The following is a 27,027-nucleotide window of genomic DNA, read 5'->3' on the forward strand; positions in this document are numbered from 1 at the left end:
GTTGGCCGCCGTGAATCCCGCCCCCGCCGAAGTCTCCGGTACCGGAGATTGGGTGGGGGCGGGAATCGGGCCGCGCCGGTTGGCGGGACCCCCCGTTCAATTCTCCGGCCCGGGTGGGCCGCAGTCCCGCCCAGAAATTGCCTGTCCCGCCGGCGTAAATCAAAGCTGGTATTTACCGGCGGGACCAGGCAGCGTGGGCGGGCTCCGGGGTCCTGGGGGGGGGGCGCGGTGCGATCTGACCCCGGGGGGTGCCCCCACGGTGGCCTGGCCCGCGATCGGGGCCCACCAATCCGCGGGTGGGCCTGTGCCGTGGGGGCACTCTTTCCCTTCCGCCTCCACTACGGCCTCCACCATGGCGGAGGCGGAAGAGACTCTCCCCACTGCGCATGCGCGGGAAGCTTTCAGCGGCCGCTGACGCTCCCGCGCATGCGCCGGGAAACTGTCAGCGGCCGCTGACGCTCCCGCGCATGCGCCGCATTTCCGCGCCAGCTGGCGGGGAAACAAACGCCATTTCCGCCAGCTGGCGGGGCGGAAATCCCTCCTAGCCCCTCAATGTTGGGGCTAGGCCGCCAAAGATGCGGAGCATTCCGCACCTTTGGGCCGGCGTGATGCCCGTCTGATTGGCGCCGTCTTTGGCGCCAGTTGGCGGACATCGCGCCGTTGGGGGAGAATTTCGCCCTGTGTGTCTAAATTGTTGCACATTGCTCCCGGGGATTGCTAATTAATATTCAGATGGCTAGTGTTTTGTTGTGCTGATGGCTGCAGGTATCGATCCTGTCTGGCCTCCCCAGAGGCGAATACACAGTTTTACCTGCAGCTGCTTGTTTTAGTCCTGTTGGCTGATTTTCCCATCAGCCTTTTCCGTTCGCCATTTTAAATCGGGGTTAGCCATTCTAAATCGGGAGTTCGCCATTTTACTGGTGCACTAAATTTTTTTTTAAAACGAAGTGTGGTGAATACCTGTCTGGATCTAGCCCAAAAACGCCGGCAGGAAACACGCGACTAAATTTGCCCAAGTTGAGACTTATCGCACCCTCTGTTAAACTTGATTCACATTATGATTGCTAATGGATAAATGTTCACACATCATTATGCTGTTAGTTAAATCTGTCTTATTACTCATTAGAGAAATGTCCTCGAGTTTCCACATGGCACAGGATGTGCGCTCACTCGCTCAGACTGCGTTGCCACTCCATCCCTCTATTTGTTAAATTACTCACAACAGATCAGAAATAAAGGTAAAACTGATCTCTAGGGCGAAATTCTTCCCCAACAGCGGGATGTCCGCCGACTGGCGCCAAAGCCGGCGCCAATCAGACGGGCATCGCACCGGCCCAAAGGTGCGGAAAGCTCCGCATCTTTGGCGGCCTAGCCCCAACATTGAGGGGCTAGGCCGACGCCGGAGGGATTTCCGCCCCGCCAGCTGGCGGAAATGGCGTTTGTTTCCCCGCCAGCTGGCGCGGAAATGCGGCGCATGCGCGGGAGCGTCAGCGGGCGCTGTCAGTTTCCCGGCGCATGCGCGGGAGCGTCAGCGGCCGCTGTCAGTTTCCCGCGCATGCGCAGTGGGGAGAGTCTCTTCCGCCTCCGCCATGGTGGAGGCCGTGGCGGAGGCGGAAGGGAAAGAGTGCCCCCACGGCACAGGCCCGCCCGCGGATCGGTGGGCCCCCCTGAAGACTAAGTGCTGATGCCGGCATGGGAACAGTGGCGTTTTCCGCCCGAAAAAAAATGGTACAAAAGCTCCACCGATCCTCTGTCTGGTGGGGAGCTAGCAGGCACACAGCTTAAAGCCCGGCTTTAGCTGTGGATATGGCTGGGGAATTGCCGGGTCCGTGGCTGCGCATGGTGGTGGCCTGCAGTGGCTGCGCCGCAAAACATGGCACCGGCCGTGCGCGGACCTGGCCTGCCAAATAGTGCCCCCCTTTGACCAGGATCGCCACCGCCGGACCACCCCTCCACCAGCCCCCTCCAACCCCCCTCCCCCCTGCCCATGGAACAGCTCTCCCCCGACTGTGGTGGTGCTGGACCCAGTCCGCACCTGCCACACCGGGTTCACAAAAATAAATAACATGAGTGACCCACCCCGTCGGGAATGTGGCTCATCTAGGGCGGAGCATCGGAGGAGGTCCTCAGGTGATGTCCTGGGGCTGCCCATACGGCGTGTGGTGTACTCGGAGAATCCATCATTTTGGAGGGGGTAGAGCATTGCAAAAGCGGCGCTGCTCCCTATTTCGGCGCAAACAGGGATTCTCCAGCCAATTGACGAATGTGATTTTGGCGCGGAGACCGGAGATTCCCGCCCAAGGTCTCTCTACCTACTGCCTGATGACTCACCTGGGAATAACATGTCTGATGTGTCACATTCAGTAATTGTGGGAAGTGCATTTGGTAATAAAAGCTTGCAATGTAAAAGGAAATTCATTTCAAATCATTTAATGAGCAAGAAAATTTTGAATATTCCAAAAGATTCATGAGTGTTACCTGATGAGAGGTCAGGCTGTTGTCAGGCTGGGTCAGTTGCCCACTTATGCACCCATTTTGAATGGGTAAAAAGTGCTTTCATAAAGAAGGCGTGCAAAGTCACTGAATTTCGTTTGGGACCAATTTAATTGTTACTTTGAAAATTAAGTGAGACTTACACTGGTCATTAATGCGATCAGTATTTGATATGTGAAGCACTACAAACTGGGTGCAGTAATCTGTATACAACTCAGCCTGTAGAAGCTGTACCCCCACAGAAACATGCAAAATTGTTTAAATGTAGTCTGACCAGTGCCTCTGCATAGTTTCTGTGAGCACAGTAAGAAGTCTTACAACACCAGGTTAAAGTTCAATAGGTTTGTTTCGAATCACTAACTTTCGGAGCACTGCTACTTCCTCAGGTGAATGAAGAGGTGGATTCCAGAAACATATATAGAGACAAAGTCAAAGATGCAAGATGATACTTTGAATGCGAGTCTATGCAGGTAATTAAGTCTTTACAGGTCCAGACGGAGCAACTGTAGAGAACTGTAAGAGATAGCCTATGCTATCTCTTAGATTGTTTAAAAAATGTAGATGCAATCCATACATAGGGGCGTCATCCTCTTTGAGTTAGTTTAGTTTATTCACGACATCCCCTTGTTAATTTTAAATACACTTATCTCATTGTTTTTCTCATATTTCAACATTATGTCTACCTTCCACTGCAGCACTCAGACATTGGGTGTATGCTGTTTTTCTGCAGTGGATGCTGTGGCATCAGAAATTGCATCATGGTTGGCTACACAGGTGAACGAATGAAATTGACGACCATGTCCATGATGGAAAGAATGGACTCCAAGCTTGCACAAAGTTCTGTGCTAAGTTGGTGCCAGACCCCTCCATGTTCCTTAATATTGATAACAGGTTGCCTAACAGGTCTCCCAATGTAACAAGTTGTACATACAGTTACAATCTCTGTGCAGACCATAGCATAAAAGAACTGAACTTCCCAGAATATCAAACTAGGAAAATAATGGATAAGGTTTCACCTTTCAAAACTTTTACTAAGGGCGGCACGGTGACACAGTGATTAGCACTGCTGCCTCATGGCGCCGAGGACACGGGTTCGATCCCGGCCCCAGGTCACTGTCCGTGTGCAGTTTGCACATTGTCCTTATGCTTGGGTGGGTCTCACCCCCACAACCCAAAGACGTGCAGGGTAAGTGGATTGGCCACGCTAAATTGCCCCTTAATTGGAAAGATTTTATTTTTTAAATCTTAAAACTTACACTGTAACAACCAAACTAAAACCAACATAAATTAAACATGAATTAATGGACAAATTATATTCAAGCAAAACTATAAATGACTGATCCAAATAAGAACGATCTCACAGATCACTTTAGCATAAGTGGCATTATACTCTGTCAATAGTCCCTCAAAATGTAGTCTTTCTCAGGCATAGTTTAAGTTCCTTTATTCATGCAGGCGATACGCACAAAGTCCCATCTGACAGCAGTTTTACTCCACCAAAGTTCATTGAGTACAGTGTCCACCAAAAGGCACACCTTTCCGGTCATGGTGGAATAGTGTGTGCAAGCTGTCAGATCTGCTTGTGAGGCTTGCAGTAGTGCTATCTGTGTGAGGGTATCCTGAAGCTATGATATCAGGCCAGTCTGGCTGATAGAGATTGTTGGTGAATGAGTGATGAGGTGTGGTTAATTGAGTAGTCTGGGAAACTACTGGTGCAGTTTGTCAGATAAGCTGGATACTCTGTCCCGCCGCACCAGATTTCTGTTTCAGCATGCCAGCGGAATGCTCCGTTTCGCAGGCTGGTCAATGGGGTTTCCCATTGTGGGGCAGCCACACGCCGTCGGGGAACCCCCCCCCCCCCGGCTGCTGGTAAAACGGAGCATCCCGACGGCGGAGAATCCCGTCACGGCATTTGAAAATACGTTTATGGACCGTGACCACTTGTGTGTGACCATTGAACTTCTTGCAGGTCTGAATCTAGATCCTTGGTACTTGGCATTGACTGACACGGCTGCCTCCTCTCATTGTTTTTTGACCATGTGAAAGGCTGACTTCCTGGTCCAAATCATTTCTCCTCCTTTTAGCCTCCACCATCAAGATCTCAACGCAACATGGGAAAACCTTGGACTCATCCTCTCCCACGTTATGCCATTATTCATTGTTTCCCAGGTTAGAATTAATTCCTGCATAATTGCCAGCAACAGTGTGGTGAATGTATTCTACCAATAATTCACCATTGTATCTGTACCATGCTTTTCCCTTGTATTTATATCTGTGCTATGCTGTTGCCCTTGTGGGCTCCACCTATAGGCCATTGTTTGGCATTATCCATAGGGGAACATGTTGGGGCATGTATGGGCTCCGCCCATGGCTCCTCCCCTTGAAAGGAGGTATAAAGAGTATTCGACGTGTAGGCGGTTCTCAGTATTGGATCAGTCGCAGGCAGGCACTGTTCTAAGTTGATTAAAGCCACGGTTTATTTCTACTCTTGTCTCGAGTAAATTGATGGTTGCATCAAACAGCTTCAGCTAAAATGCAGTTCCCGCTTTTAAGAGGTGCAAGCTCGCTTTAAATGGTGTTAATAACTCATGATACGGGCCTCCTATTCAGCCATCCAACTACTCAATAGTGTGGTTAATGTTGGCTGTTCAGTCACATCATTGAAATAAGCAGGCTGCTCAAAGTTGTGTGCTGCCTGTGGTGCAATCAACGGTCGTGGATTAATCATTCATCGCAATCCCTGAACCCATTTTCAGGGGCTATCGAATCTGACCCGCATAGTTTTCTGTAATATGCTGGAGCATTAATGAAGCCAAAAATTCAGCTTCAAAATGCTGCATATACAAAAATGGTATTGGTGCTGCCTTACAGCTCAACAAACAGTTTCTAAGTGTGCACATTTTTGTTGCTTTTGTCGGAGACAATGCAATGTATAGTTAATGTGACAAAAATAGACCCAGCATTCACAGGGTTTAAGTTGATACTTTATAGTGTTCAACTAGATTGGCTCTGGACATGCATACTTTAATGGTGAGGTATTTCCTGTGCGATTGAAAAACATAAGCCTTGTGCTTTAATGGGAGCTAAACACAGGAATAAATTATCTCAATTTCATATACAAACAATGCAGAGTGCTGGAGGAAAATTGTTATGACATACCTTCATTTGAATTTAATCTGTATTTTTAATAGCATGCAAGGAGTTACAGAGGAGTATGTTTTGGTGGGAAGGCATTCAAAAAGAAAATCAGAACATGAATTAACTGAAAATGCTTTTGATTACATGGCAGGTTTTGAAAGAGAAAAAACCCACTGCACTTCTGCTGTTTTGATCCCAAACCTGGTTTGATGATTTTGTCCTGATCCCAAAAAGGTTTGCTCTTGATCATCAGCCATGAATGGAATTTTGAGTATTGTGGGACTAATGCCTAGCTTTCCGGAGAGTTATGAAGAGTCCATGTGTATACAAAATGGCAGACAGACCACAGATGCAGTAGCCCTGCCCCCCCCAAATCTTGCAGAAACCACTTATTCCGAGATGGGGGATTGGTGGCGGATAGTGAACTCTAAGGGGCCATTTGGACTCAGTATTGAGTTAAAGCAGACTCTGAGGGTGACTCTCCCAAATGGAGCCCAAGTGCTCACGCCGTCGCGAACGTCGGCGTGTTTCACAATGGCGCGAAATGGGCACGGAGACGACCGATTCTGTCCCCCACAGGGGACCGGCACGGCGCTGGAGCGGTTCACGCCGTTCCAGCCTCCCCGGCGCCAAATGGGCCCCGTGCCAACCCGCATATGCGCAGTTGGGCCGCGCCAACCTGCGCATGCGCGGGGGAATTCTTCAAACCGCCGGCCCCGACTCAACATGGCGTCGGTGTTCAGGGGCCGGCCGCGCAAGAAAGTAGGCCCGGCGGGGGGGAGAGGTCGGCCCGCCGATCGGTGAGCCCCGACCGTGGGCCAGACCCAATCGGAGGCCCCCCCCGGTGAAGGATCGCTTTTCCCCGCCCCACAGGCCGCCCCCCGACCCGTCGCGCAGAGTTTCCGCTGGCAGCGACCAGGGGTGAACGGTGCCGGCGGGACTCTGTCGTGTCCACGCGGCCGCTCGGCCCATTCGATTCCAGCGGCCAGCGGCGCGTCAAATGCGCCGGCGCAAATGGCGTTGATTCTCCGCACCTCAGAGAATCGAGCGCCGGCGTCGTGGCGCAGTTGCAGCGTTTCTCCGGCCTGGCTCGGTGCTCGGAGAATCGCCCCCATAATTTTTGAAGATCTTACCCTGCAGTATAAGAGTTACAGATTTTTAAAGTAAACCTAAATGCTCTTGAAGAGTCGATGTAAAGCTGCCAAGCTGTCGAGTTAATCAAATGGCCAGCTCTTTAAAATGGGAAAAAAAACTGCCTGCCTGTGCTGGAGAGTTGAAATAAATCGAGCTGTTTGTTGACATAACCCTAAGTACTATCATTATGGCATTGTTAATGCTTGACTGCTTTCCATAAGCTGTCATTATCTAGCTTAAGTGGTAGGGAAATTATTGGAAGAACGTCTGAGGGACAGAATTAATCTTCACTTGGAGAGGCAAAGATGAATCAAGGAGAGTCAACATGACTTTGTCAAGGAGAGATCACGTCAAACAAATTTGGTTGAATTTTCCGAGGGGTGACTAGGTGTGGCGAAGAGGGAAGTGCAGCAGTCTACATAAACTTCAGTAAGGGTTTTGACGAGGTCCCGCATAGGAGATTGATCAAGAAGGTAAGAGCTGTGGTTAGCACTGCTGCCTCATAGCGCCGATGACCCGGGTTCGAACCCGGCCCCGAGTCACTGTCCATTTGGAGTTTGTACATTCTCCCCATGTCTGCGTGGGTCTCACCCACACAACCCAAAAATGTGCAGGGTAGGTGGATTGGCCATGTTATATTGCCCCTTAATTAAAAACAAAAGGTGTAAGAGCCTATGGGGTCCTGGGCAATTTGGCAAATTTGATCCAAAATGAGCTTAGTGGCAGGAGGCAGTGGGCATTGGTCGAAGGTTGTTTTTGTGACTGGCAGCCTGTGTCCAATGGTATACCACAGGATCGGTGCTGGGTCCCTTGCTGTTTGTAGTGTACATTTATGATCTTGACGGGAATATGGGTGGTATGATCAGTAGGTTTACAGCTGACCAAAAATTGGTGGTGTGATAAACAGTGAGGAAGAGCGGTAGCACGGTGGCGCAGTGGGTAGCACTTCTGCCTCACAGTGCCCGGTCCCAAGTTTGATCGCAGCTATGGGTCACTGTCCGCGTGGAGTTTGCACGTTCTCTGCATGTTTGCATGGGTTTTGCTCCCACAACTCAAAGATGTGCAGGGTAGGTGGATTGGCCATGCTAAATGTCCCGCAATTGGAAAAAATGAATTGGGTACTCCAAATTTTTTTTTAAAAATAGCGAGGAAGAACGCTTTAGATTACAGGCCGATTAAGATGGGCTGGTCAGAAAGGCAGAACAGTGGCAAATGGGATTTACCCTGAAAAGTATGAGGTGATGCATTTTGGGGGGACGAGCAAGGCTAAGGAATGCATAATGAATGGGAGAACGCTAGGACGTACAGAGGACCAGAGGGAGCTTGGGGTGCATGTCCATAGGTCCCTGAAGGCAGCAGGACAGGTAGATAAGGTAGTTAAAAAGCATAAAGCATATTGGATACTTGCCTTTAATAGCTGTGGCATAGAATACAGAGCCGGGAGGTTATGCTGGAGCTGCATAAAATGCTCATTTGTCCACAGCTAGAGTAGTGTGCATAGTTCTGGTTGCCACACTATAGGAAGGATGTGATTGCACAAGAATCGGTGCAGAGGAGATTCACCAAGATGTTGCCTGGGCTGGAGCGTTTGAGCTATTTAAAAAAAAAAATCATTTGCAGGATGTGGACGTCGCTAGTTAGGCCAATATTTATTGCCCATCCCTAGTTGCCCTTCAGAAGGTTGTGGTGAGTTGCCATCTTGAACTGCTGCAGTCCTTGAGGTGTAGGTACATCCACTGTGCTCTTCAGGTGGGAGTTCAGGATGTTGCTCCAGCAACAGTGAAGGAATGTTGATATATTTCCAAGTAAGGGTGGTGAGTGACTTGGAGGAGAACCTCCAGGTGGTGGGGTTCCCAGGTATCTGCTGCTCTTCTCCTTCCAGATGGTAATGGTCGTGGGTTTGGAAGGAACCTTGGTGAGTTACTGCAGTGCATCTTGGAGAGGGTACACATGGCTGCCACTGTTTGTCAGTGGTGGAGGGTTTGAATGTGGAAGGGGGAGCAATTAAGTGGGCTGCTTTGTCCTGGATGGTGTCGGGTTTCCTGAGTGTTGTTGGAGCTGGTCATTGCCTGGCATGTCTGTGGCACGAATGTTACTTGCCACTTGTCGGCCCAAGCCTGGATATTGTCCAGGTCTTGCTGCATTTGGACATGGACTGCTTCAGTATCTGAGGAGTCGCGAATGGTGCTGAACCTTGTGCTGCCATCCGCAAACATCCTGACTTCTGACCTTATGATGGAAGGGAGGTCATTGATGAAGCAGTTGAAGATGGTTGGTCCAAGGACACTCCCCTGAGGAACTCCTGCAGTGATGTCCTGGAGTTGAGATGATTGACCTCCAACCACCACACCCATCTTCCTTTGTGCCAGGCATGACTCCAACCAGTGGAGAGTTTTCCCTCTGATTCCCATTGACTCTAATTTAGCTGGGGCTCCTTGATGCCATACATGGTCAACTGCTGCCTTGATGTCAAGGGCAGTCACTCTCACCTCACGTCTGGCATTCAGCTCTTTTGCCCATGTTTGAACCAAGGCTGTAAAGAGGTCAGGAGCTGGTGGAACCAAACTGGGCATCCATGAGCAGGTTATTGCTGAGTAATTGCTGCTTGATAGCACTGTTGGTGACTCCTTCCATCACTTTGCTGATGATGGGGAGTAGACAGATAGGGCGGGAATTGGCTGGCTTGGATTTGTCCTGTTTCTTGTGCACAGGACACACCTGGGCAATTTTCCACATTGCCGTGTAGATGTCAGTGTTGTAGCTGTACTGGAACAGCTTGGCTAGAGGTGCGGCCAGTTCTGGAGCCCAATTCTTAGGATTATTGCTGGGATATTGTGAGGGTCCATAGCATTTGCAGTATCCAGTGCTTTCAGCCGTTTCTTGATATCACATGGAGTGAATCCTATTGGCTGAAGACTGACATCTGTGATGCTGGGGACTTCTGGGAGACAGAGATGGATCAACCACTCGGCACTTCTGGCTGAAGATTGTTGCGAATGCCTCAGCCATATGTGCTGGGCTCCTTCATCTTTAAGGATGGGGATATTTGTGGAGCCTCTTCCTCCACTGAGTTGTTTAATTGTCCACCACTATTCACTGCTGGATGCGGCAGGACTGCAGAGCTTAAATCTGATGTGTTCATTGTGGAATTGCTTAGCTCTGTCTATTACTTGCTGCTTATGCTGTTTGGCACACAAGTAGTCCTGTGTTGTAGCTTTACCAGGCCGACACCTCATTTTCCGGTAAGCCTGATGTTGCTCCAGTCATGCTCTCCTGCACTCTTCATTGAACCAGGGTTAATCCCTGACTTGGTGGTAATGGTAGAGTGCGGGATATGCCAGGCCATGAGGTTACAGATTTTGGTTGAATACAATTCTGCTGCTGCTAATGGCCACAGCACCTCATGGCTGCCCAGTCTTGAGCTATGAAGAGAGGCTGGCTCAACTTGGGTTGTTCTCCTTGGAACAGAGAAGGCTCAGGTGGCACCTGATTGAGGTGAACAAAATTATGAAGAACACCAAGTGGATGGGAAGAAACTTTCCCCCTTAGTTGAAGGGTCAATAGCTAGGAGGCATAGATTTAAGGGGCGGGATTCTCCCTACCCGGCAGGACGGGGGGGTTCCGGCGTAATGGAGTGGCGGGAACCACTCCGGAGTTCTCCACAACTTTAGGGGCCAAGCCCTCACCTTGAGGGGCTAGGCCCGCGCCGGAGTGGTTTCCGCTCCGCCGGCTGGCGGGAAAGGCCTTTGGCGCCACGCCAGCCGGCGGGGAAAGGTCTTCGCCGGGCCACGCATGCGCGGGAGCGTTAACTGCCGCTCACGGCATCCCTGCGCATGCGCAGGGGAGGGGGTCTCTTCCGCCTCTGCCATAGTGAAGACCATGGCGAAGGTGGAAGAAAAAGAGTGCCCCCACGGCACAGGCCTGCCCGCGGATCGTTGTGCCCCGATCGCGGGCCAGGCCACCGGGGCCAGATCACCCCCCCCCCCCCCAACCAGGACCCCGGAGCATGCCCGCTCCGCCTTGTCCCGCCGTTCAAAAGGAGGTTTAATCCACGCCGGCGGGCGAGGGTTGGCAGCGGCGGGCCTTCGGCCCATTGCGGGCCGGAGAATCGCCGGGGGTGGGCCCACCGACCGGCGCAATTCCCGCCCCCACTGAATCTCTGGTGGCGGAAAATTCGGGATACGGAGGGGGCGGGATTCACGCCAGCCCCCGGCGATTCTCCGACCCTCCACCGGGTCGGAGAATCGGGCCCCTGGTTAGAGGAGATTTGCGGAAAAACATTTTCACCCAGTATGTGGTAGAAATCTAGAACTCACTGCCTGAAAATATGGTAAAGATGAGAACCCTCACAACATTTAAGAATCATTTAGATGAGCTGCTGGAAAATGGGATTGGAATAGACATGTGCTTGATGGCCGGCAGACACGATGTACTGAAGGGCTATTTCAGTGCTGTAAAACTCTATGACTATGACTCAGTGGGGCTGTACATTCATACTTCACTGAGAGCTCAAATAGGTTTCTAAAGGATTAGCTGTCTTTGTGGGGTTATGAGTAATTTTTGTTTATGAGGAACTAAGGGCGTGATTCTCCGACCCCGCGCCGGGTCGGAGAATCGGCGGTGGGCCGCGCGGATCGCGTCCCGACGCCGCAGAGCGGAGAATCGGCACCATTGGCGCCGGTGTGGTTGGCGCGGAGCAGTCGCGGGCCGCTCTACACGGCCGGCCCACCGATTCTCCGGCTTGATGAGCCGAGCAGCCGTAAAAAAAGAACCTTGTCCCACCGGCGCCGTTCTAACCTGCTCTGGGCCGGCGGGATCACAGCGTGTAAGGGTCGGGTGGCAGCCTTTGGGGGGGAGGGGGGTCCTACCCTGGGGGGCCTCTGATGTGGCCTGGCCTGCAATCGGGTCCCACCGATCGGCAGGCCGGCCTCTGTGGCTGGGGGCCTCCTTTCCTATGCGCCGGCCCCTGTAGTCCTGCGCCATGTTGCGTTGGGGCTGGCGCATTGAAGGAGGCCACTGCGCATGTGTGCATTGGCGCCGGTGCCACTGCACATGTCCTCATTGGTGCTGGCGCAACTGGACATGCACGGATCCTGCGGCGCGCAGTTCGCGCCGGGATCTGCAACTGGAGCGGCACAAACCGCTCCAGTGCCGTGCTGGCCTCCTGGAGGGGCCAGAATTAGTCGTGGGAGCGGCCCGTTCACGCCGTCGTAAAACGCAATGGCGTTTACGACGGCGTGGACACTCTGCCGCGGGATTGGAGAATCCAGCCTTATGTACTTGCGGGGATTTAAATGTATTGCATAGGCTTTCATGAATTTTAAAACATATAGTGAAGTCTAATAGATATTTAGAATTGCTCACGAAAGAAATTTTGTCGAAGCTTTTCATCTTGTACTCTTCAGGCCAATCGCAAGAATACCAATGCCAGGGGAAAGAACAATTTCATACTGTACAAGAAGAGGGTGCTGATTGGTGACAAGTGGACTTTGCTTGGTAGAGGCATTGCCATGGAGAATGCATCAGTTCATTGTGACTGACAGTTAACTGTCAAGCAATGTTTGAAATTTAACCCAGCATTGGCTCTGATCAATGCATTGCCCTGTGGAATGAACAAGCAAAAGGCCATCACCAACTGGTGCATTCACCAAGGTAGCACCCTCTTCTCAGATTGTATTCTTAATATTTGTAATATCTCTTAATTTTATTTCATCCATGGTGTGAACTTCTGCATTATGTCACAATGCAGTTGGTGAAGGATCAGATCAAAATCTGAATGCTCAATGAATTATTTGGTCTAATTTTTGATGAACTTAGAATCAATATAAATGTTGCAGTGATAAGAGTTTCTGAACATTTCTATGTTGCATCATTTTGTATTGGATGAAGGCCATGGCTAAGAAGCTTTCTTTTCACTGACTCAGACATCCTTTTATTCTATAACAGGTCATTTATATGGGAGATGTTTATTCACTGTCTTTCCTTGAAACATTTGGCATGATCAAAAATGTAGTCAGGTGCAGTGTTGCATCGAAGATAAGACTGAGCCATCCTTCAATGTAGCTACCGGGAATTTGAGTATTGGCTGGTACTTCAGAATAATATAAATGGAATAAGATAATGTGATAGGGAAGGAATGTTGAGAGCAGTTTTGATCCAAGAATTGAAGAGAAAAAATATTACGACGAGTTCCACTGTTATATTGCCCCGCTGGAATTGTAGCAAGGTAGAATTTCTGCTCACGTCTGGACTGACTGCAAGCTTATTAAATAATCCAGTGATGGAGTCATTTAAATATTCAGGACAGGCATCTGCACATTGCAATAATGACACTCTCCCTGCAGAGTATTTCCTGTGCTTTCGTCAAAGCGACTGAAACTCAGCAAATATTTGGCCATATTTTTGATTTATACCATACCCATCCACCTTTTTTGACTGGAAAACAAATCACTGCATGTTAAACTTCTGTTCATTTTTTTTTTACCCCTTATTCGTCAGTTATTTACATTTGTGCCTTTGCTTCTTTTTGGTTGATTTTTTTCCCGGCTTGTTGATTGTCCACCATATTAGTCAAAACCTTTCACCCCCAAGTTACATTCTACCAAAAGTTGTATCAATTGCAATTCAGGAGGAAAAACCTGAAGTGCTGTTGCCATGATATTTCCTGAATCACCATATTATCCGTTGTCAAGGACAGCACAATACTTTAAAAAATAATCACCTAAAAAAAAAACTCAGAACAATTGAAGCACAAGGCATAGATTGCTATGCTTAATGACATGGACTGTGATCAAAGTTGCAAAGTTACAAAATAAAAGCACAAATGCTGGCGATACCCAGCAGGTCAGCCAGCACCTGTGGGGAAAGAAACCGAGTTAACCGGCACGATTTCCTTGCCCTGACACAAACTGGCAATGTTAATGGCGGCACGGGAAAATTTGGAGAGCCGTTGAGGTTAGATAAGCGTATAAATGCAAAGGGAACACAGAGTAATGCTAACCAATAGATGATGAATGGGAGAAGGCTTGGATGAAGCATAAACATAGTATGGACTGATTGGGCTGATGGCCGGGCTTTCTACTGTATATTCTATATTAAACCTGCCCATCCTGTCTTCCAGTCATTTCCCATGATGCACAGCCACTTTGCAACTGAACCTCCTGAAGCTGTATTTAAAACAAAGCTTGCATGAGATACTTAGCAGGTCAGGCATTATCTGTGGAGTGAAAGAGACTTAACGTTACAGCTTGAGATGGCCTCTCCTGGGAGGTGAAATTAGATAGAAATGTAAAAGGTTTTGAGTCAGTGGAAGGGAGGAGTGGACAGAAGGATATTAAGAGAAGACGTGCAATAAGTTGGAAGGCAGGCGAGATTAAATGATAAAAAGGTTTCACAGTGCAAAAGCCAAAGAGAATCGGAATGGGCACAGTAAAGACGGAAAAGATGTGCTCAGATAAGGCGTGAATAGCTGAGGAAAGAAACGAGACAAGATGGAACCATAGAACAAAATGGAGGCAGGGGTTAAGATCTAAAGTTGTTGAACTCGGCGTTGAGTTCAGAAGGCTGTGGAGTGCTAAGGCAGAAGATGAGATGCTGTTCATCAAGCTTCTTGAGGATTTCACTGGAACACTATAGCACGTTGTAGACAAAAAAGGTTTGAGTGGGAGCAAGCTAAAAAATTACAATGACAAGCGTTAGGACGTTCTGGGGCATGTTTTCTGACTGAATGGAGGTGTTTCACAAAGTGGTCACCCATTTGAATACTGAAGCCCAATGCCTGAGGTAAGCAACAGTTGTCGCATTCTCAGGAACCCATGCTTGGCCAAAGAACCAACAGGTTACATATTCAAAAGGGAGAAATGTATTGAAGCAAGATACTGCTGAAAGTCTGAAATGAAAACAGAAAATGCTGGAGGTCTGGCAGAGGGCGATGAAATGAAATGAAATGAAAATCGCTTATTGTCACAAGTAGGCTTCAAATGAAGTTACTGTGAAAAGCCCCTAGTCGCCACATTCCGGCACTTGTTCGGGGAGGCTGGTATGGGAATTGAACCGTGCTGCTGGCCTGCCTTGGTCTGCTTACAAAGCCAGTGATTTAGCCCTGTGCTAAACCAGCCCCAGATGGTGCCTGTTAGGTTTCCCAGAATTATTTTTTGTTTTCATTTTGAATTCTTTTGAGTCTGTTACAATGTAGTCCAGCAACAAGATTGCAACTTTGAGAAGCCTATGTGCAATCCTGGACTTTCCCACATCCTGTAACAGCCCCCAAATCATTCATGTTAATTCTCTCTTTGGTTCAGACACCATCCTGTCTAAATCTTACTATTCTTCTTTGCATTGGAAACACCTCAATTTCAGCTTTCCTGTTGCACCTACCAAATCACCACACTAGATTTCCTTTATGTACCTTGGGTATCCTCACTCATTTATCGTATAAATTTTTGTGCAGAGCCCAAACTGCACTCAAATTTACTTCCCTCCCTTCTTCATTAAATTAAGAGTGGATTGAATGAGATTAAGGCTTGAATTTCCCTTCTGATTCGGATGCAGAGATTGGAAAAATCCTGATTATGAACCTGACTTGGGCGACACTGGACTTTTGCTGTGGGGGACAGGATAGGTACAGGAATGGGACCTGTTACTTCCGTAAACAATGCTTCCTCAACAAGTTGCCCCAGTGCTCTGGAACAAACAGTAAAACAAAAAAAAACCTCTAGCTCTCGCCCTACACACTCTCCATGACCCACTCATGCCTACCTCTGCCCCACTATCCAACAATTTGCCCCTGTAGCCTTTGTACCATTCAAATGCCAACTCATGCCACCCCATGACCCCTTTTAGCCCAATTTAACTAAATGCCACTTATTTCAACCCATACCACCACCCACTTTCCTTTTCGCTTGCACACTCCATGCCAACTCATGAAGTATTTACCATTGGCAGACCTCAGGGGCCATGCTGACATAACATTAAATTAATTTACGTGTGCATGTATAATAATCTAATGGATAAAAGCCCACTGAATATATTTAAATCCTTTGAAGTACTTAAGATCTTGTAAAAACAAACATATGTATTAATGGGCGTCATTCTCCGCCGGCGGGAGTCTCCGTATTGCCGGCGCCCGGGGGTTTCCCGACGGTGTGGGGCTGCCCCACAATGGGAAAACCCATTGACCGGCCGGTGTAACGGAGCATCCCGCCGGCGGGTCGGGGCGGAAATGTGGCGGGATGATGAATTTCGCCCCATAACCCCATTTCAAAGACAGCTAGTCCCTTTAACAGTTCCAAGTGTTTATGATCAAATTTCAAGCTTACATTGCCCCACTGTGATGATAGTTGGCTGTGGAAACAGTTGAGCAGTACACATGCTGTAATGAGAGCCCTCAGAGTAACAAGCAGCTATTGAAATTGCGAGCACTGATTGTTTTTTTCAAAATTTAAAGAGCAGGGGATATAAATAAATAACTCAAAAGCTTGATAGTTCCATAGACCTTATGTGTCTTTTATGCACATTCTTGCCACTTCTTAAAGAGTCTTTACTCTCCCTTTTTATAAAATAAAGAGTGGATTTATTGATTTTTAATCTCAGTTAATGAACTGAGATTAAGGCCCAAATTTCCACTTTGATTCGGGTGTAAAGAGTCTGGAAATATCCTGGGTGGGATTCTCCACTCCCACGCCGAAGTGGCCGCGCCGTCATGAACGACGTCGAGGTTCACAACGGCGTGGAACAGCCCCGGTCCCGACTGATTCAGGACCTGACAATGGGCCAGGATCGGCGCCGCGTCATCTACATGCGCCAGGCCTTGTCGCCCGCGTAAAAGCGGCGCCGCATAGATGACGCGGCCGGCACCGCATAACGTGCGTCATCCGCGCATGCGTGGTTGCCGTCTTCTCTAAGTCCACCCCGCAAGAAGATGGGGGACGGATCTTGCGGGGCCGCGGAAGGAAGGAGGTCCTCCTTCAGAGAGGACGGCCCTACGATCGGTGGGCACTGATCGCGGGCCACCCCACATTCCAGGTGAAGCCCGGTGCAGGATCCCCCCTCGCCCGCCCACAGGCCCCCTCCTCAGCGTTCACGCACCGCCCACGACTGCAGTGACCAGGTGTGGACGGCGCCGGGGGGACCCGCCGTTTTGGCCTGGCCGCTCGGCCCATCCGGTGAATTGCCATTTTGGGTGTCTCCAGCGATTCTCCGGCCTGCGGCCCGCGAAACACGACCGGGCCATTCCCGCCGCTTGGGAGAATCACGGGAGGGCGTCGGACCAGCGTCCCCGGAAATCTTGGCGGCCCAGGCGATTCTCCCAACCGGCGTGGGAGTGGAGAATCGCGCCTCCTGACTCTGCGAACCTGACCTCCCCAAAGAACTCCCAATAGAATTAAACTTTTTCTCAAATTTTGGAATTCCATGATTTTTGTTTCAGAAACCTTAATGGTGCAAGCTGCTTCTGAACAAAGGCAACTGCATGTTTAAACATGTTGCTGTCTTGGTGTATTGCAATTTTGCCATACATGTTTTCCCCTCCCCCCGCCACCTGCAGCTAAAATTATGAGTGTCGAATATGCGGGCAGGGCTTTTGAATTCAGGGCTATGGCACCATCCCTGTGAACATTCAGGCCAAAGTCACAAATTCAAAATGAAATTGTATGTGTTTTTAAAAGAATAGAAGATTCCACTGAAGAAAATAATCACAATTGTTAGTTTGTGTCGAATTGAACTCTATGGTAGAGTTCTAAAAACAGAAAAAGCTGGATAACCTCAGTCGGTCTGACAGCGTCTGTGGAGAGAGAAACAGAGTTAATCTTTTGAGTCCATGTGACTTTTCAGAACTAAACTGTGCAGACCAGAAATATCTTGGAAACTGCCTGGCCTGTATCGAATTGAATGATCTCAACCAGAATGCATGTGTGGATGTGACAATTGGCTGTATGTCAGGAAGCGAAATGTTGAGCTGAATGCATCATTATCCTGTTATCCCTCTGCACTGAAATGGCGCAATTTTGAACGTCTTGTTGTGGAATAGCACACCCGGTGATCACTGTCCAGATAAATGAATGAAACATGAAACATGGTAAGGCAGGGTTTCCAGTCCATGTACTTTTCTACCATTAAATAAATGTCTACAGAAGTGGAAAGAATGGAGAAAATTAATGAAGTAAAATTAATCGAGAAAGTTTTCTTGATAGACAAAGTATAAATTGTAGTGTAGCCCACTACAAATTTTCTGTAACTTTTAATCTATACTACATGTCATACTCAGAAGAACAATTTTCTTTCATGCTACTCAAAATAAAATGTATTAATTACATTACTACATGATATTCCTTGTTAGGCTCTATGAAAGGTCCAGATGAAAAAAAATGTTGTCTTAAATGTTTAATGCAGTGGACCAATAACTGAATAATTCATGCCCTGTTGACTGTGTAACTTTACCGAGATGTGGGATCTCTATTTTCCTGCTTCCATTCAATATTGGGTTTCACTCACCATGGGCGAAATTCTCCGGAAACGGCGCGATGTCCGCCGACTGGTGCCCAAATCGGCGCAAATCAGACGGGCATCGCGCCGCCCCAAAGGTGCGGAATGCTCCGCATCTTTGGGGGTTGAGCCCCAACCTGGAGGGGCTAGGTCGGCGCCGGACGAATTTCCGCCCCGCCAGCTGGCGGAAAAGGCATTTGGTGCCCCGCCAGCTGGCGCGGAAATGACATCTCCGGGCGGCGCATGCGCGGGAGCGCCAGCGGCCGCTGACGGTATTCCCGTGCATGCGCAGTGGAGTGAGTCTCTTCCGCCTCCGCCATGGTAGAGACCGTGGCGGAGGCGTAAGGGAAAGAGTGCCCCCACGGCACAGGCCCGCCCGCGGATCGGTGCGCCCCGATCGTGCGGCAGGCCACCGTGGGGGCACCCCCCGGGGCCAGATCGCCCCGCGCCCCCCCCAGGACCCCGGAGCCCGCCCGCGCCGCCTTGTCCCGCCGGTAAGGTAGGTGGTTTAATTTACGCCTGCGGGACAGGCATTTTAGCGGCGGGACTTCGGCCCATCCGGGCAGGAGAATCGAGCGAGGGGCCCCGCCAACCGGCGCGGTGCGATTCCCGCCCCCGCCGAATATCCGGTGCCGGAGACTTCGGCAACCGGCGGGGGCGGGATTCACACCAGCCCCCGGCAATTCTCCGACCCGGCGGGGGGGTCGGAGAATCTCGCCCCAGATTTTTGAAAAAAGCTGGGCCGAAATTCTCCCCCAACGGCACGATGTCCGCCGACTGGTGCCAAAAAACGGCGCCAATCAGACGGGCATCGCGCCAGCCCAAAGGTGCGGAATGTTCCGCATCTTTGGGGGCCGAGCCCCAACATTGAGGGGCTATGGCGCCGGAGGGATTTCCGCCCCGCCTACTGGCGGTAATGGCGTTTGTTGCCCCGCCAGCTGGCGGAAATGGTGTTTGGTGCCCCGCCAGCTGGCGCGGAAATGCGGCGCATGCCCGTGAGCGTCAGCGGCCGCCGACAGTTTCCCGCGCATGCGCAGTGCGGAGAGTCTCTTCCGCCTCCGCCATGGTGGAGGCCGTGGCGGAGGCGGAAGGGAAGGAGTGCCCCCACGGCACAGGCCCGCCCGCGGATTGGTGGGCCCCGATCACGGGCCAGGCCACCGTGGGGGTACCCCCCGGGGTCAGATCGCCCCGCGTCCCCCCCCCGGAGCCCGCCCACGCCGCCTGGTCCCGCCGGTAAATACCAGCTTTGATTTACGCCGGCGGGTCAGGCAATTTCTGGGCGGGACTTCGGCCCATCCGGGCCGGAGAATTGAGCGGAGGGGGGTCCCGCCAACCGGCGCGGCCCGATTCCCGCCCCCGCCCAATCTCCGGTACCGGAGACTTCGGCGGGGGCGGGATTCACGGCGGCCAACGGCCATTCTCCGACCTGGCGGGGGGTCGGAGAATGACGCCCCTGGATTCAATCTTGAAAGTTACATTGTCATGTTAAAGCATCCTGGGCGCGATTCTCCACTCCAACGCCGGTTGGGAGAATCGCCTGGGCCGCCAAAATTTCCGGGGACACCGGCCCGACGCCCTCCCGCGATTCTCCCTAGCGGCGGGAACGGCCCGGTCGAGTTTCGCGGGCCTCAGGCCGGAGAATCGCCGGAGACACCGAAAATGGCGATTCTCCGGCACCCCGCTATTCTGAGGCACGGATGGGCCGAGCGGCCAGGCCAAAACGGCGGGTTCCCCCCGGCGCCGTCCACACCTGGGTCGCTGCACTCGTGAGCGGTGCGTGAACGCTGGGGGGGCGGCGAGGGGGGATCCTGCACCGGGCTTTACCTGAAATGTGGGATGGCCCGCGATCGGTGCCCACCGATCGTCGGGCCGTCCTCTCTGAAGGAGGACCTCATTCCTTCCGCGGCCCCACAAGATCTGTCCGCCATCTTCTTGCGGGGCGGACTTAGAGAGGATGGCAACCACGCATGCGCGGATGACGCCCGTTATGCGGCGCCGGCCGCGTCATCTATGCGACGCCGCTTTTATGCGGGCGACAAGGCCTGGCGCGTGTAGATGACGCGGCCCCAATCCTGGCCCATTGTCAGGGCCTGAATCGGTCGGGACCGGGGCCGTTTCGCGCCGTCGTGAACCTCGACGGCGTTCACGACGGTGCGGCCACTTCGGCGCGGGAGTGGAGAATCCCGCCCATATGTCTCCCAAATATTTGTGCCAAAATCAATGTTGGCTGTAATACATTGTAAAACTCTTGCCTAGAAGACCACAATGAAACAGGTCCCAGTTTTTGATATTTATACCCTTCAAAAGAACAACGTTCTAGTATCATGGCACAATTGATGCATTGAAATATCAATGGGGAGGGGCGAGGGTTTGGAACCCTAATGGATTTCCCTTCTTTATGCCAGTGTTAGTTTCACTTTGAGGAGCTGTGATGTATCATGGTTTCTCCTTTACATTTGTTCATGGGATGTCGGAGTCAATGTCTATACCAGCATTTATTGCCCATCCCTAATTGCCCTTGAGAAGATGGTGGTGGTATGCTGCCTTCTTGAACCACCACAGTTCATGTGTTGTAGGAACACCCGTGGTGTTGTTCGTATGGGAGTTTCAGGATTTTGACTTAAGTGAAGGATGTTAACAGTGGGCCCTAGGAAGTGGCAAAACAATTGAGATATGCCTCCACTTGGTCTCCAGTTATCCCGTGTGCTTGTTTGCTGAAAGTCCCAGCCTCAGATGCAGCATTCAGTGGAGCATTATTGCTGATCTATTGAATGGTAGGTGCGGACACCTGCCATTTTATAATCCTTCACCGGACCTTGAGCTGCAGTGGCATCTTTACCTCTTCACAATTGGCATTCCTCCTGCTATGCACTCTTGATAATGGAAAACTAGACACAAAGCACCATGCGTAAACCCTGTCCCAGGAAAATGGGCCACGATTGAGACAGATATGGAGGAACAGATAGCATCGACACCTGCTGATTCTCCTTTGCCACCTTTTCCATTCCCTTATATTTACCATGTATCCATCAACAGCAACCTCTTTACAGGTAGTCACAAATGCCTTTTCTTTATGAATGCAATAACCCTCACGAGGCCCACGGGGATACCCTATCGATCTTCCCATGGGAATCCTGGAATAAGAGTTTCCCTGGTTGTGGGCAGAGGCCCGCCCACCTGGGGCTCTTTGCTGGACTATGCAAAAACTGGCTTGGCCAGACACCTGCATTCTGGTAGTCCCGACGGGGACTTATGTGTATGCAGCCCGTAGCAGCTGTTTTCTAGGATTACAATAAACTCACATTTATTAACCCATAAGGGCCTTCTGGGTCTTCACAATGAACAACAATAGTTCATAAATATATAGCACACTTTCTGCTAGAAACACTACTGCTGGTAAAATATTTTTGTTCACTGCCCATTAACAAATTAATGTGCAAGAAAATGGCCTGTTACAATTGCTGAATCGTAAAGTTTTTGTATTTTTTAAATCCAGAAATACATCGGCCTGAATTTTGGTGACTGCAGAGAGTTCTCTGTTATTGTGAAAATGGCTTTGGAGGCTCAAATCTGGAAGTCCCAAACCTGGACATGTCACCTACCGTTTTCACAATGGGGGTTAGGGAATGGAGGCAGGTTCCAAATTGCACATGCGTGGTTCATGAAGGCAGCTATGTATCTAAAACAGCAGCTGCCTCCAGTCTTATCAGATATTTGTCAGCCAAGAGTGGGAAACGTGGTGCACGCAGATTAGACCTGGCAGAAGCTGGTCTAAGCTTTGTGGAGTTGCTTGGATAGGTCATAGACCATAGAATTTACAGTGCAGAAGGAGGCCACTCGGCCCTTCGAGTCTGCACTGGCCCCTGGAAAGAGCAGCCTATTCAAGCCCACACCTCCACCCTATCCCCATAACCCAGTAACCCCAGCTAACATTTTTGGACACTTAAAGGCAATTTAGCTTGGCCAATGCACCTAACCTGCACATCTTTGGACTGTGGGAGGAAACCGGAGCACCCGGAGGAAACCCACGCACAATTAGGCCACTCGGCCTATCGAGTCTGTTCCGCCATTCAATCATGGCTGCTATTTATCTCATCCCCATTCGGCTGCCTTCTCCCCATAACCCCTGATCCCCTTATTAATCAAGAACCTATCTATCTCTGTCTTAAACACACTTAGTGACACTCAGACTAGGGGAGAATGTTCAGACTCCACACAGACAGTGACCCAAGCTGGGAATCGAACCTGGAACCCTGGAGCTGTGAAGCAACAATGTTAACCACTGTGCTACCGTGCTGCCCATTTTTTCAAGAAACCAACTCAAGTGCGGTATCTTTTTTGGAGAGGCAGGATAGCCATTTGGGTATGGTCTTGGGACAGTTTTGGAGCTGGTGAGGTGTCCTTTGCCAGAGGTGTGCTGCAGTTTAGGGATAGATAAAGTGCCTTTTGGGATTAATAAAAATAGACTTGAATACATGTTAAATATGCTTAAACTAATTGGAACTGACGAGCTCATTGGAACTCTCAAAAGAAACGCCAAGATGTTTCGGAAATTAAAACCCCTGTACCTTAAATATTTGGAAAAAATGTCTGCAATTTAAAAAAATCATTGCTTGTTACTTTACTCTGTTGACATCGGCTGAAGATTATCATTACTGAACCTTCCATCATGATCGTGCGGTGCCTGCTACTTCACGGCTTGAGTGATGGCTCAAAGTAGTTATAGATTCTTTGAAGTGGGACTATGACTTTCAATGTTTGTTTATTAAAGGATTAAAGGACGTGAAATGTAGTGAATGGGTTTTTAATCAAAAGTGTTTTTTTTAATAAATAGTGAATTATTCAAAAGACCTTTATTATCACCTCAGCATGGGTTCTGAGGTCTACTCGAAGTGGATACTGAGAGTGTTGACATGGTACATGGAAGGGAAATGATGGGTGGGAGCATGCTTTGGAATGCATTCGCGCTAAGTTGGCAAAGTGACTATAAAGGGATATGGAGGGTCATAGGTTGGCATGGAACGCATGAGGGGATATGGGGATGGGCAGAGGGATATAGGTTAGCATAGAATCATAGAATCCCTACAGTGCAGAAGGAGGCATTTGGCCCATCACGTCTGCACGGACCTTGAAAAGAGCCGCTACTTAAGAATGGAGTCCATCAGATCAACCGTGAACTTACTGAATGATGGTACAGGCTCAAGGAGCCGAATAGCCTAATCCTGATTTATATATTGAGGGCAGGTACAGGGACATAGGTTGACATGGAGGTTATGCTGGGCCAAGGGGTTGTGGAGTGCATGAGGTGGCATTTGTTGGCATGGGTGGGCCTTGGGGACTGTATCAGCGTTGAGTGGGTGTGAGGACTATTTTTTGGATTGATTTTTAAACATCTCGGGGAAAATACCAATGTACTGAGGCCAGCCTTTCTGCCCAGCCTGTCTAAGCACCTGGCAGACGCTACCATTTCTAGAGTTACCCACCACGACGCTCAGAAACCCTGCCTTTTCTCACGAGAGCAAAATCCAAACTTCTTGGTCACCTTCTCCCAGGTCAGGTTTGCGGAGATAGGAAATGTCCGAGTGAAAATGCAGGCTATAGTGATGTCTTGATCTGTTAAATTAGTGGTGTTCCTTGATTACTGGTAGCAGTATTTTTGTTCTTGATAGTGATGCTTAGCTTTTCATGGTGATTTAGTGGCATGACTGTAAGGCAACTTGCAGATGATGGCAGCAAAGAAAGAAAATGTATAATTTTTATTTTCATTGAAGCGAATTGGCAGGAGGGTCAGTATGTGAGAGATCATAAATTAATGTATAGCGTATTCACATTCTGTATCGTAACATCTGGCAACACGTCAACCTGTATTCAGAAGATTCTACTGCATGTCTGGTTAGTTTATCCTTCAGGTCATTCATAAAACTTTATGCTTGTTGAAAACTGAAAACTGTCAGTAAACATTTACATTCACATCTCAGTCCTGTTGAGTGTCTATGCAGCTGGGGATGGGAGATTTACTGAAATAGGCGGTCTTGTGGGATGTCTTCAGGAATGGATCTGAGTCAAGCATTCAGCTGAATATTGTGGATTTACACTTGATAAAGAAACACCAGCACTTTTTAAAATGAAAATATTTATGGTAGAGCACGTATAACTTGTGTTTTTTCAAGTGTTCGTTCAATCATTAAATTAATCGGTCTCCAATTTTGATTATTTGGACTCACTTGCCCCATTCCTATTTTCAAATTATAAAATTCCATGGGAACAATTGGAAATATGATTGACACCAAAACAGTCTAGTTTATGCCAAATTTAAGTTCTTTGGTTTCAGTGTCTGTTTTATGCCAGCATTACTTTTGACTGGACAACACGGTGGTTAACACTGCTGCCTCACAGACCTGGGTTTGATTCTGGCCTTGGGTGACTGTGTGGAGTTTGCACGTTCTCCCCGTGTGGGTTTCCTCCAGGAGTTCCGAGATGAGCAGCTTAGATGGATTGGCCATGATAAATTGCCCCTTAGTGTCCAGGAATGTGCAAGTTAGGTGGGGTTACGGGTATAGGGAGTGGAGTGGGCCTAGGTAGGATGTTCCTGCAGAGGGTTGGAGCAGAGTTGATGTGCCGAATGGCCTCCTTCTGCACTGTAGGGATTCTATAGAATTCTAAGATCTGGTACATTGTTTCATCTTCAGTCAAGCTGTGGGTAATTTTGAGAAGACATTGCCCCTGAAAACCATTCTGTACAATATCCAGTACTGCTATGGCGATTCACTTGTCTGAATAGGGGTAACTTGAGTTCCTGTTAAAGAATACTTGTGCTCCAATTTCATTTCCACCTGTTCTACTGGAGACCATTCACATAGACTTAAGTGAGAACGACTGGCATTGAGGGTCCTAAAATCTCTGACTTGCACCCCCTATGCACAAATGAAAGACTGGCAGAAGACCTTCACCTTGGAGTCAGAAACTTAAAAACATTCGAGGCAGATGTAAAGGAATTTTATGGCATGTTATTTTTACCACCCGTGTGTGTTCAGCTGGACTTTGATTCCTGAGGGTCTGTGAAAATACTGGGGCAGTTGGCTCCTAGCCCCCATAAAGAGTGCCTGGGAGTTAAGTGTAGTAGCTGAAATGGGCATTCCAATGTTTTCAAGGAAACAGGGTATAAGATTTGGAGAGTGTGATAACATTTGTATACAAAATATGAGCCCTCACCAAAGATTTGCAAGCCACACAGGTCATGTGAAGATCCTGGTGAAGTGCTCTGTTTGAGAAGGATGCACTTAAAACATTCTGGTTATTACTTGAATGATTATCCAGCCATCACTTCTTATGACTGAGAAATTCATGTCTGCAGTCAGTTCTCATACTATAATGTCAACCAGCTGTAAGGGATCAGTATAATATCACTGTGTAACATCTGGGCATGCATTTGTCACTGACGTATTTTTTACGATAGCTGGAGAATTCATACAGTTGACAGCAAACATCAGCTTGTTGGGGGTCAACCAGTTTGTTATGTTACAGGACTCCCAGAAGTGCAGGGCACTTTAATGACATGTTACTGTAGCATTCTATCCCAAAATGGGCTCCAATCCTTAAACCAGTTGAAGAATCACACCCATATCTTACTATCTGTGATAAATCTGTGCAAATGATCTGTTGTCATTTACAAAAAATCCTTCACACATTGCCAGATTTTCTGAAAATTGCCATGATGTAGCTAGCTGCCTTCAAGAAAAAAAAGACTTGCACTTATGTAGCACTCTTTGTGACCTTGTGTCCCAAAGCACTTTATAACCCATGAAGTACTTCTAGAAGTATAGTCACTGTTGTAAAGTAGAAAACATGGCAGCCAACTTGAGCTAAAGCTCCCGCAAACTGCAATGTGAGAATGACCATATAATCTGTTTTTGTAGTGGTGATTTGGGCAATAAATATTGCCCCAGAAATTTGAAATAACTCCTCAGCTTTTCTTCAAAATAAGATATTTTATACCTACATGAGAGAGAAGACAGTGCCTCAGTTTTCTCTTCAGAAAGGCATAGTACAACACACCCTCAGTCTGCATTGGAGTGTCAGCCTCAGTTTTTGTGCTGAAGGGACTGAAGTGAGACTTGAATCAACAACCTTCTCACTCAGATGAGAGTGCTACCAACTAAGTCATGGAACGAAGTCAGTTCGGTGGGAGACTTGAACATTCAAATACCAAGGCTAGGGAATTAATGATTGTTGAACCTGATTCTAATACAAATCTGTCCGCAAAGATTACAAAAATGGTTTGTGGTAAGGCCAGTGGTCTCAGTCTCCCTCTCTGTGTGTGTGTGTGTGTGTGTGTGTTTGTGCGTTGGTATCTGATTATTATAGGGCCATGATAAATTCAATACTTATCATCTTGATCAATTGAGCATGAAAATATTTTTAGTTAAAGATAATCAATTTCCTTCAATAAAGCGTCTTTTGCTGACATGGATTATAGTCCCACTAAAAGTTGTAAAAACAGTAGCCAAGGAGTGATGTCGTTCAAGCTGTTTTTCCGGCAGAAGAATGTGGGATGGAACATGTTGAATGTTGGAGTTAAAGAAATCCTCAGTACTGTCATTTATTTAATACAGTCCACATTAGTCACCATTGATTGCCAGAGTCCTCAAGTAAATAACAAATTACACAAACTCCCCATCCTAAAACACTACTTTCTTGACCTTACACAATTCTGCGAGTTTCAATAATGTGATTAAAGAAGTGAACAAGGGCAACCTTTCCTGCATGAAGAACATCTATTAC

At 48.8% G+C, this 27,027-nt stretch overlaps 1 protein-coding gene across 25 annotated transcripts in view; it reads left to right on the plus strand.

Annotated features, from left to right (window-relative positions):
* The window catches only part of map2 (microtubule-associated protein 2), a 448,598-nt gene that overhangs the window by 140,350 nt on the left and 281,221 nt on the right, over positions 1–27,027 (plus strand). For 2 of the 25 annotated variants that reach the window (XM_072480099.1, XM_072480193.1), the window contains exon 3: positions 2,880–2,963. The exons of the other annotated variants lie outside the window; for them this stretch is intronic. Coding sequence is in view for 1 of the 2 variants with exons in the window: in XM_072480193.1 (XP_072336294.1) it covers positions 2,958–2,963 (6 nt within the window). In the remaining variant the exon portion in view is untranslated. The remainder of the gene's footprint in view (positions 1–2,879; positions 2,964–27,027) is intronic. 25 annotated transcript variants of the gene reach the window in all.

The sequence above is a fragment of the Scyliorhinus torazame genome, chromosome 2 (assembly GCF_047496885.1).
Source record: "Scyliorhinus torazame isolate Kashiwa2021f chromosome 2, sScyTor2.1, whole genome shotgun sequence".
NCBI classification, from domain to species: domain Eukaryota; kingdom Metazoa; phylum Chordata; class Chondrichthyes; order Carcharhiniformes; family Scyliorhinidae; genus Scyliorhinus; species Scyliorhinus torazame.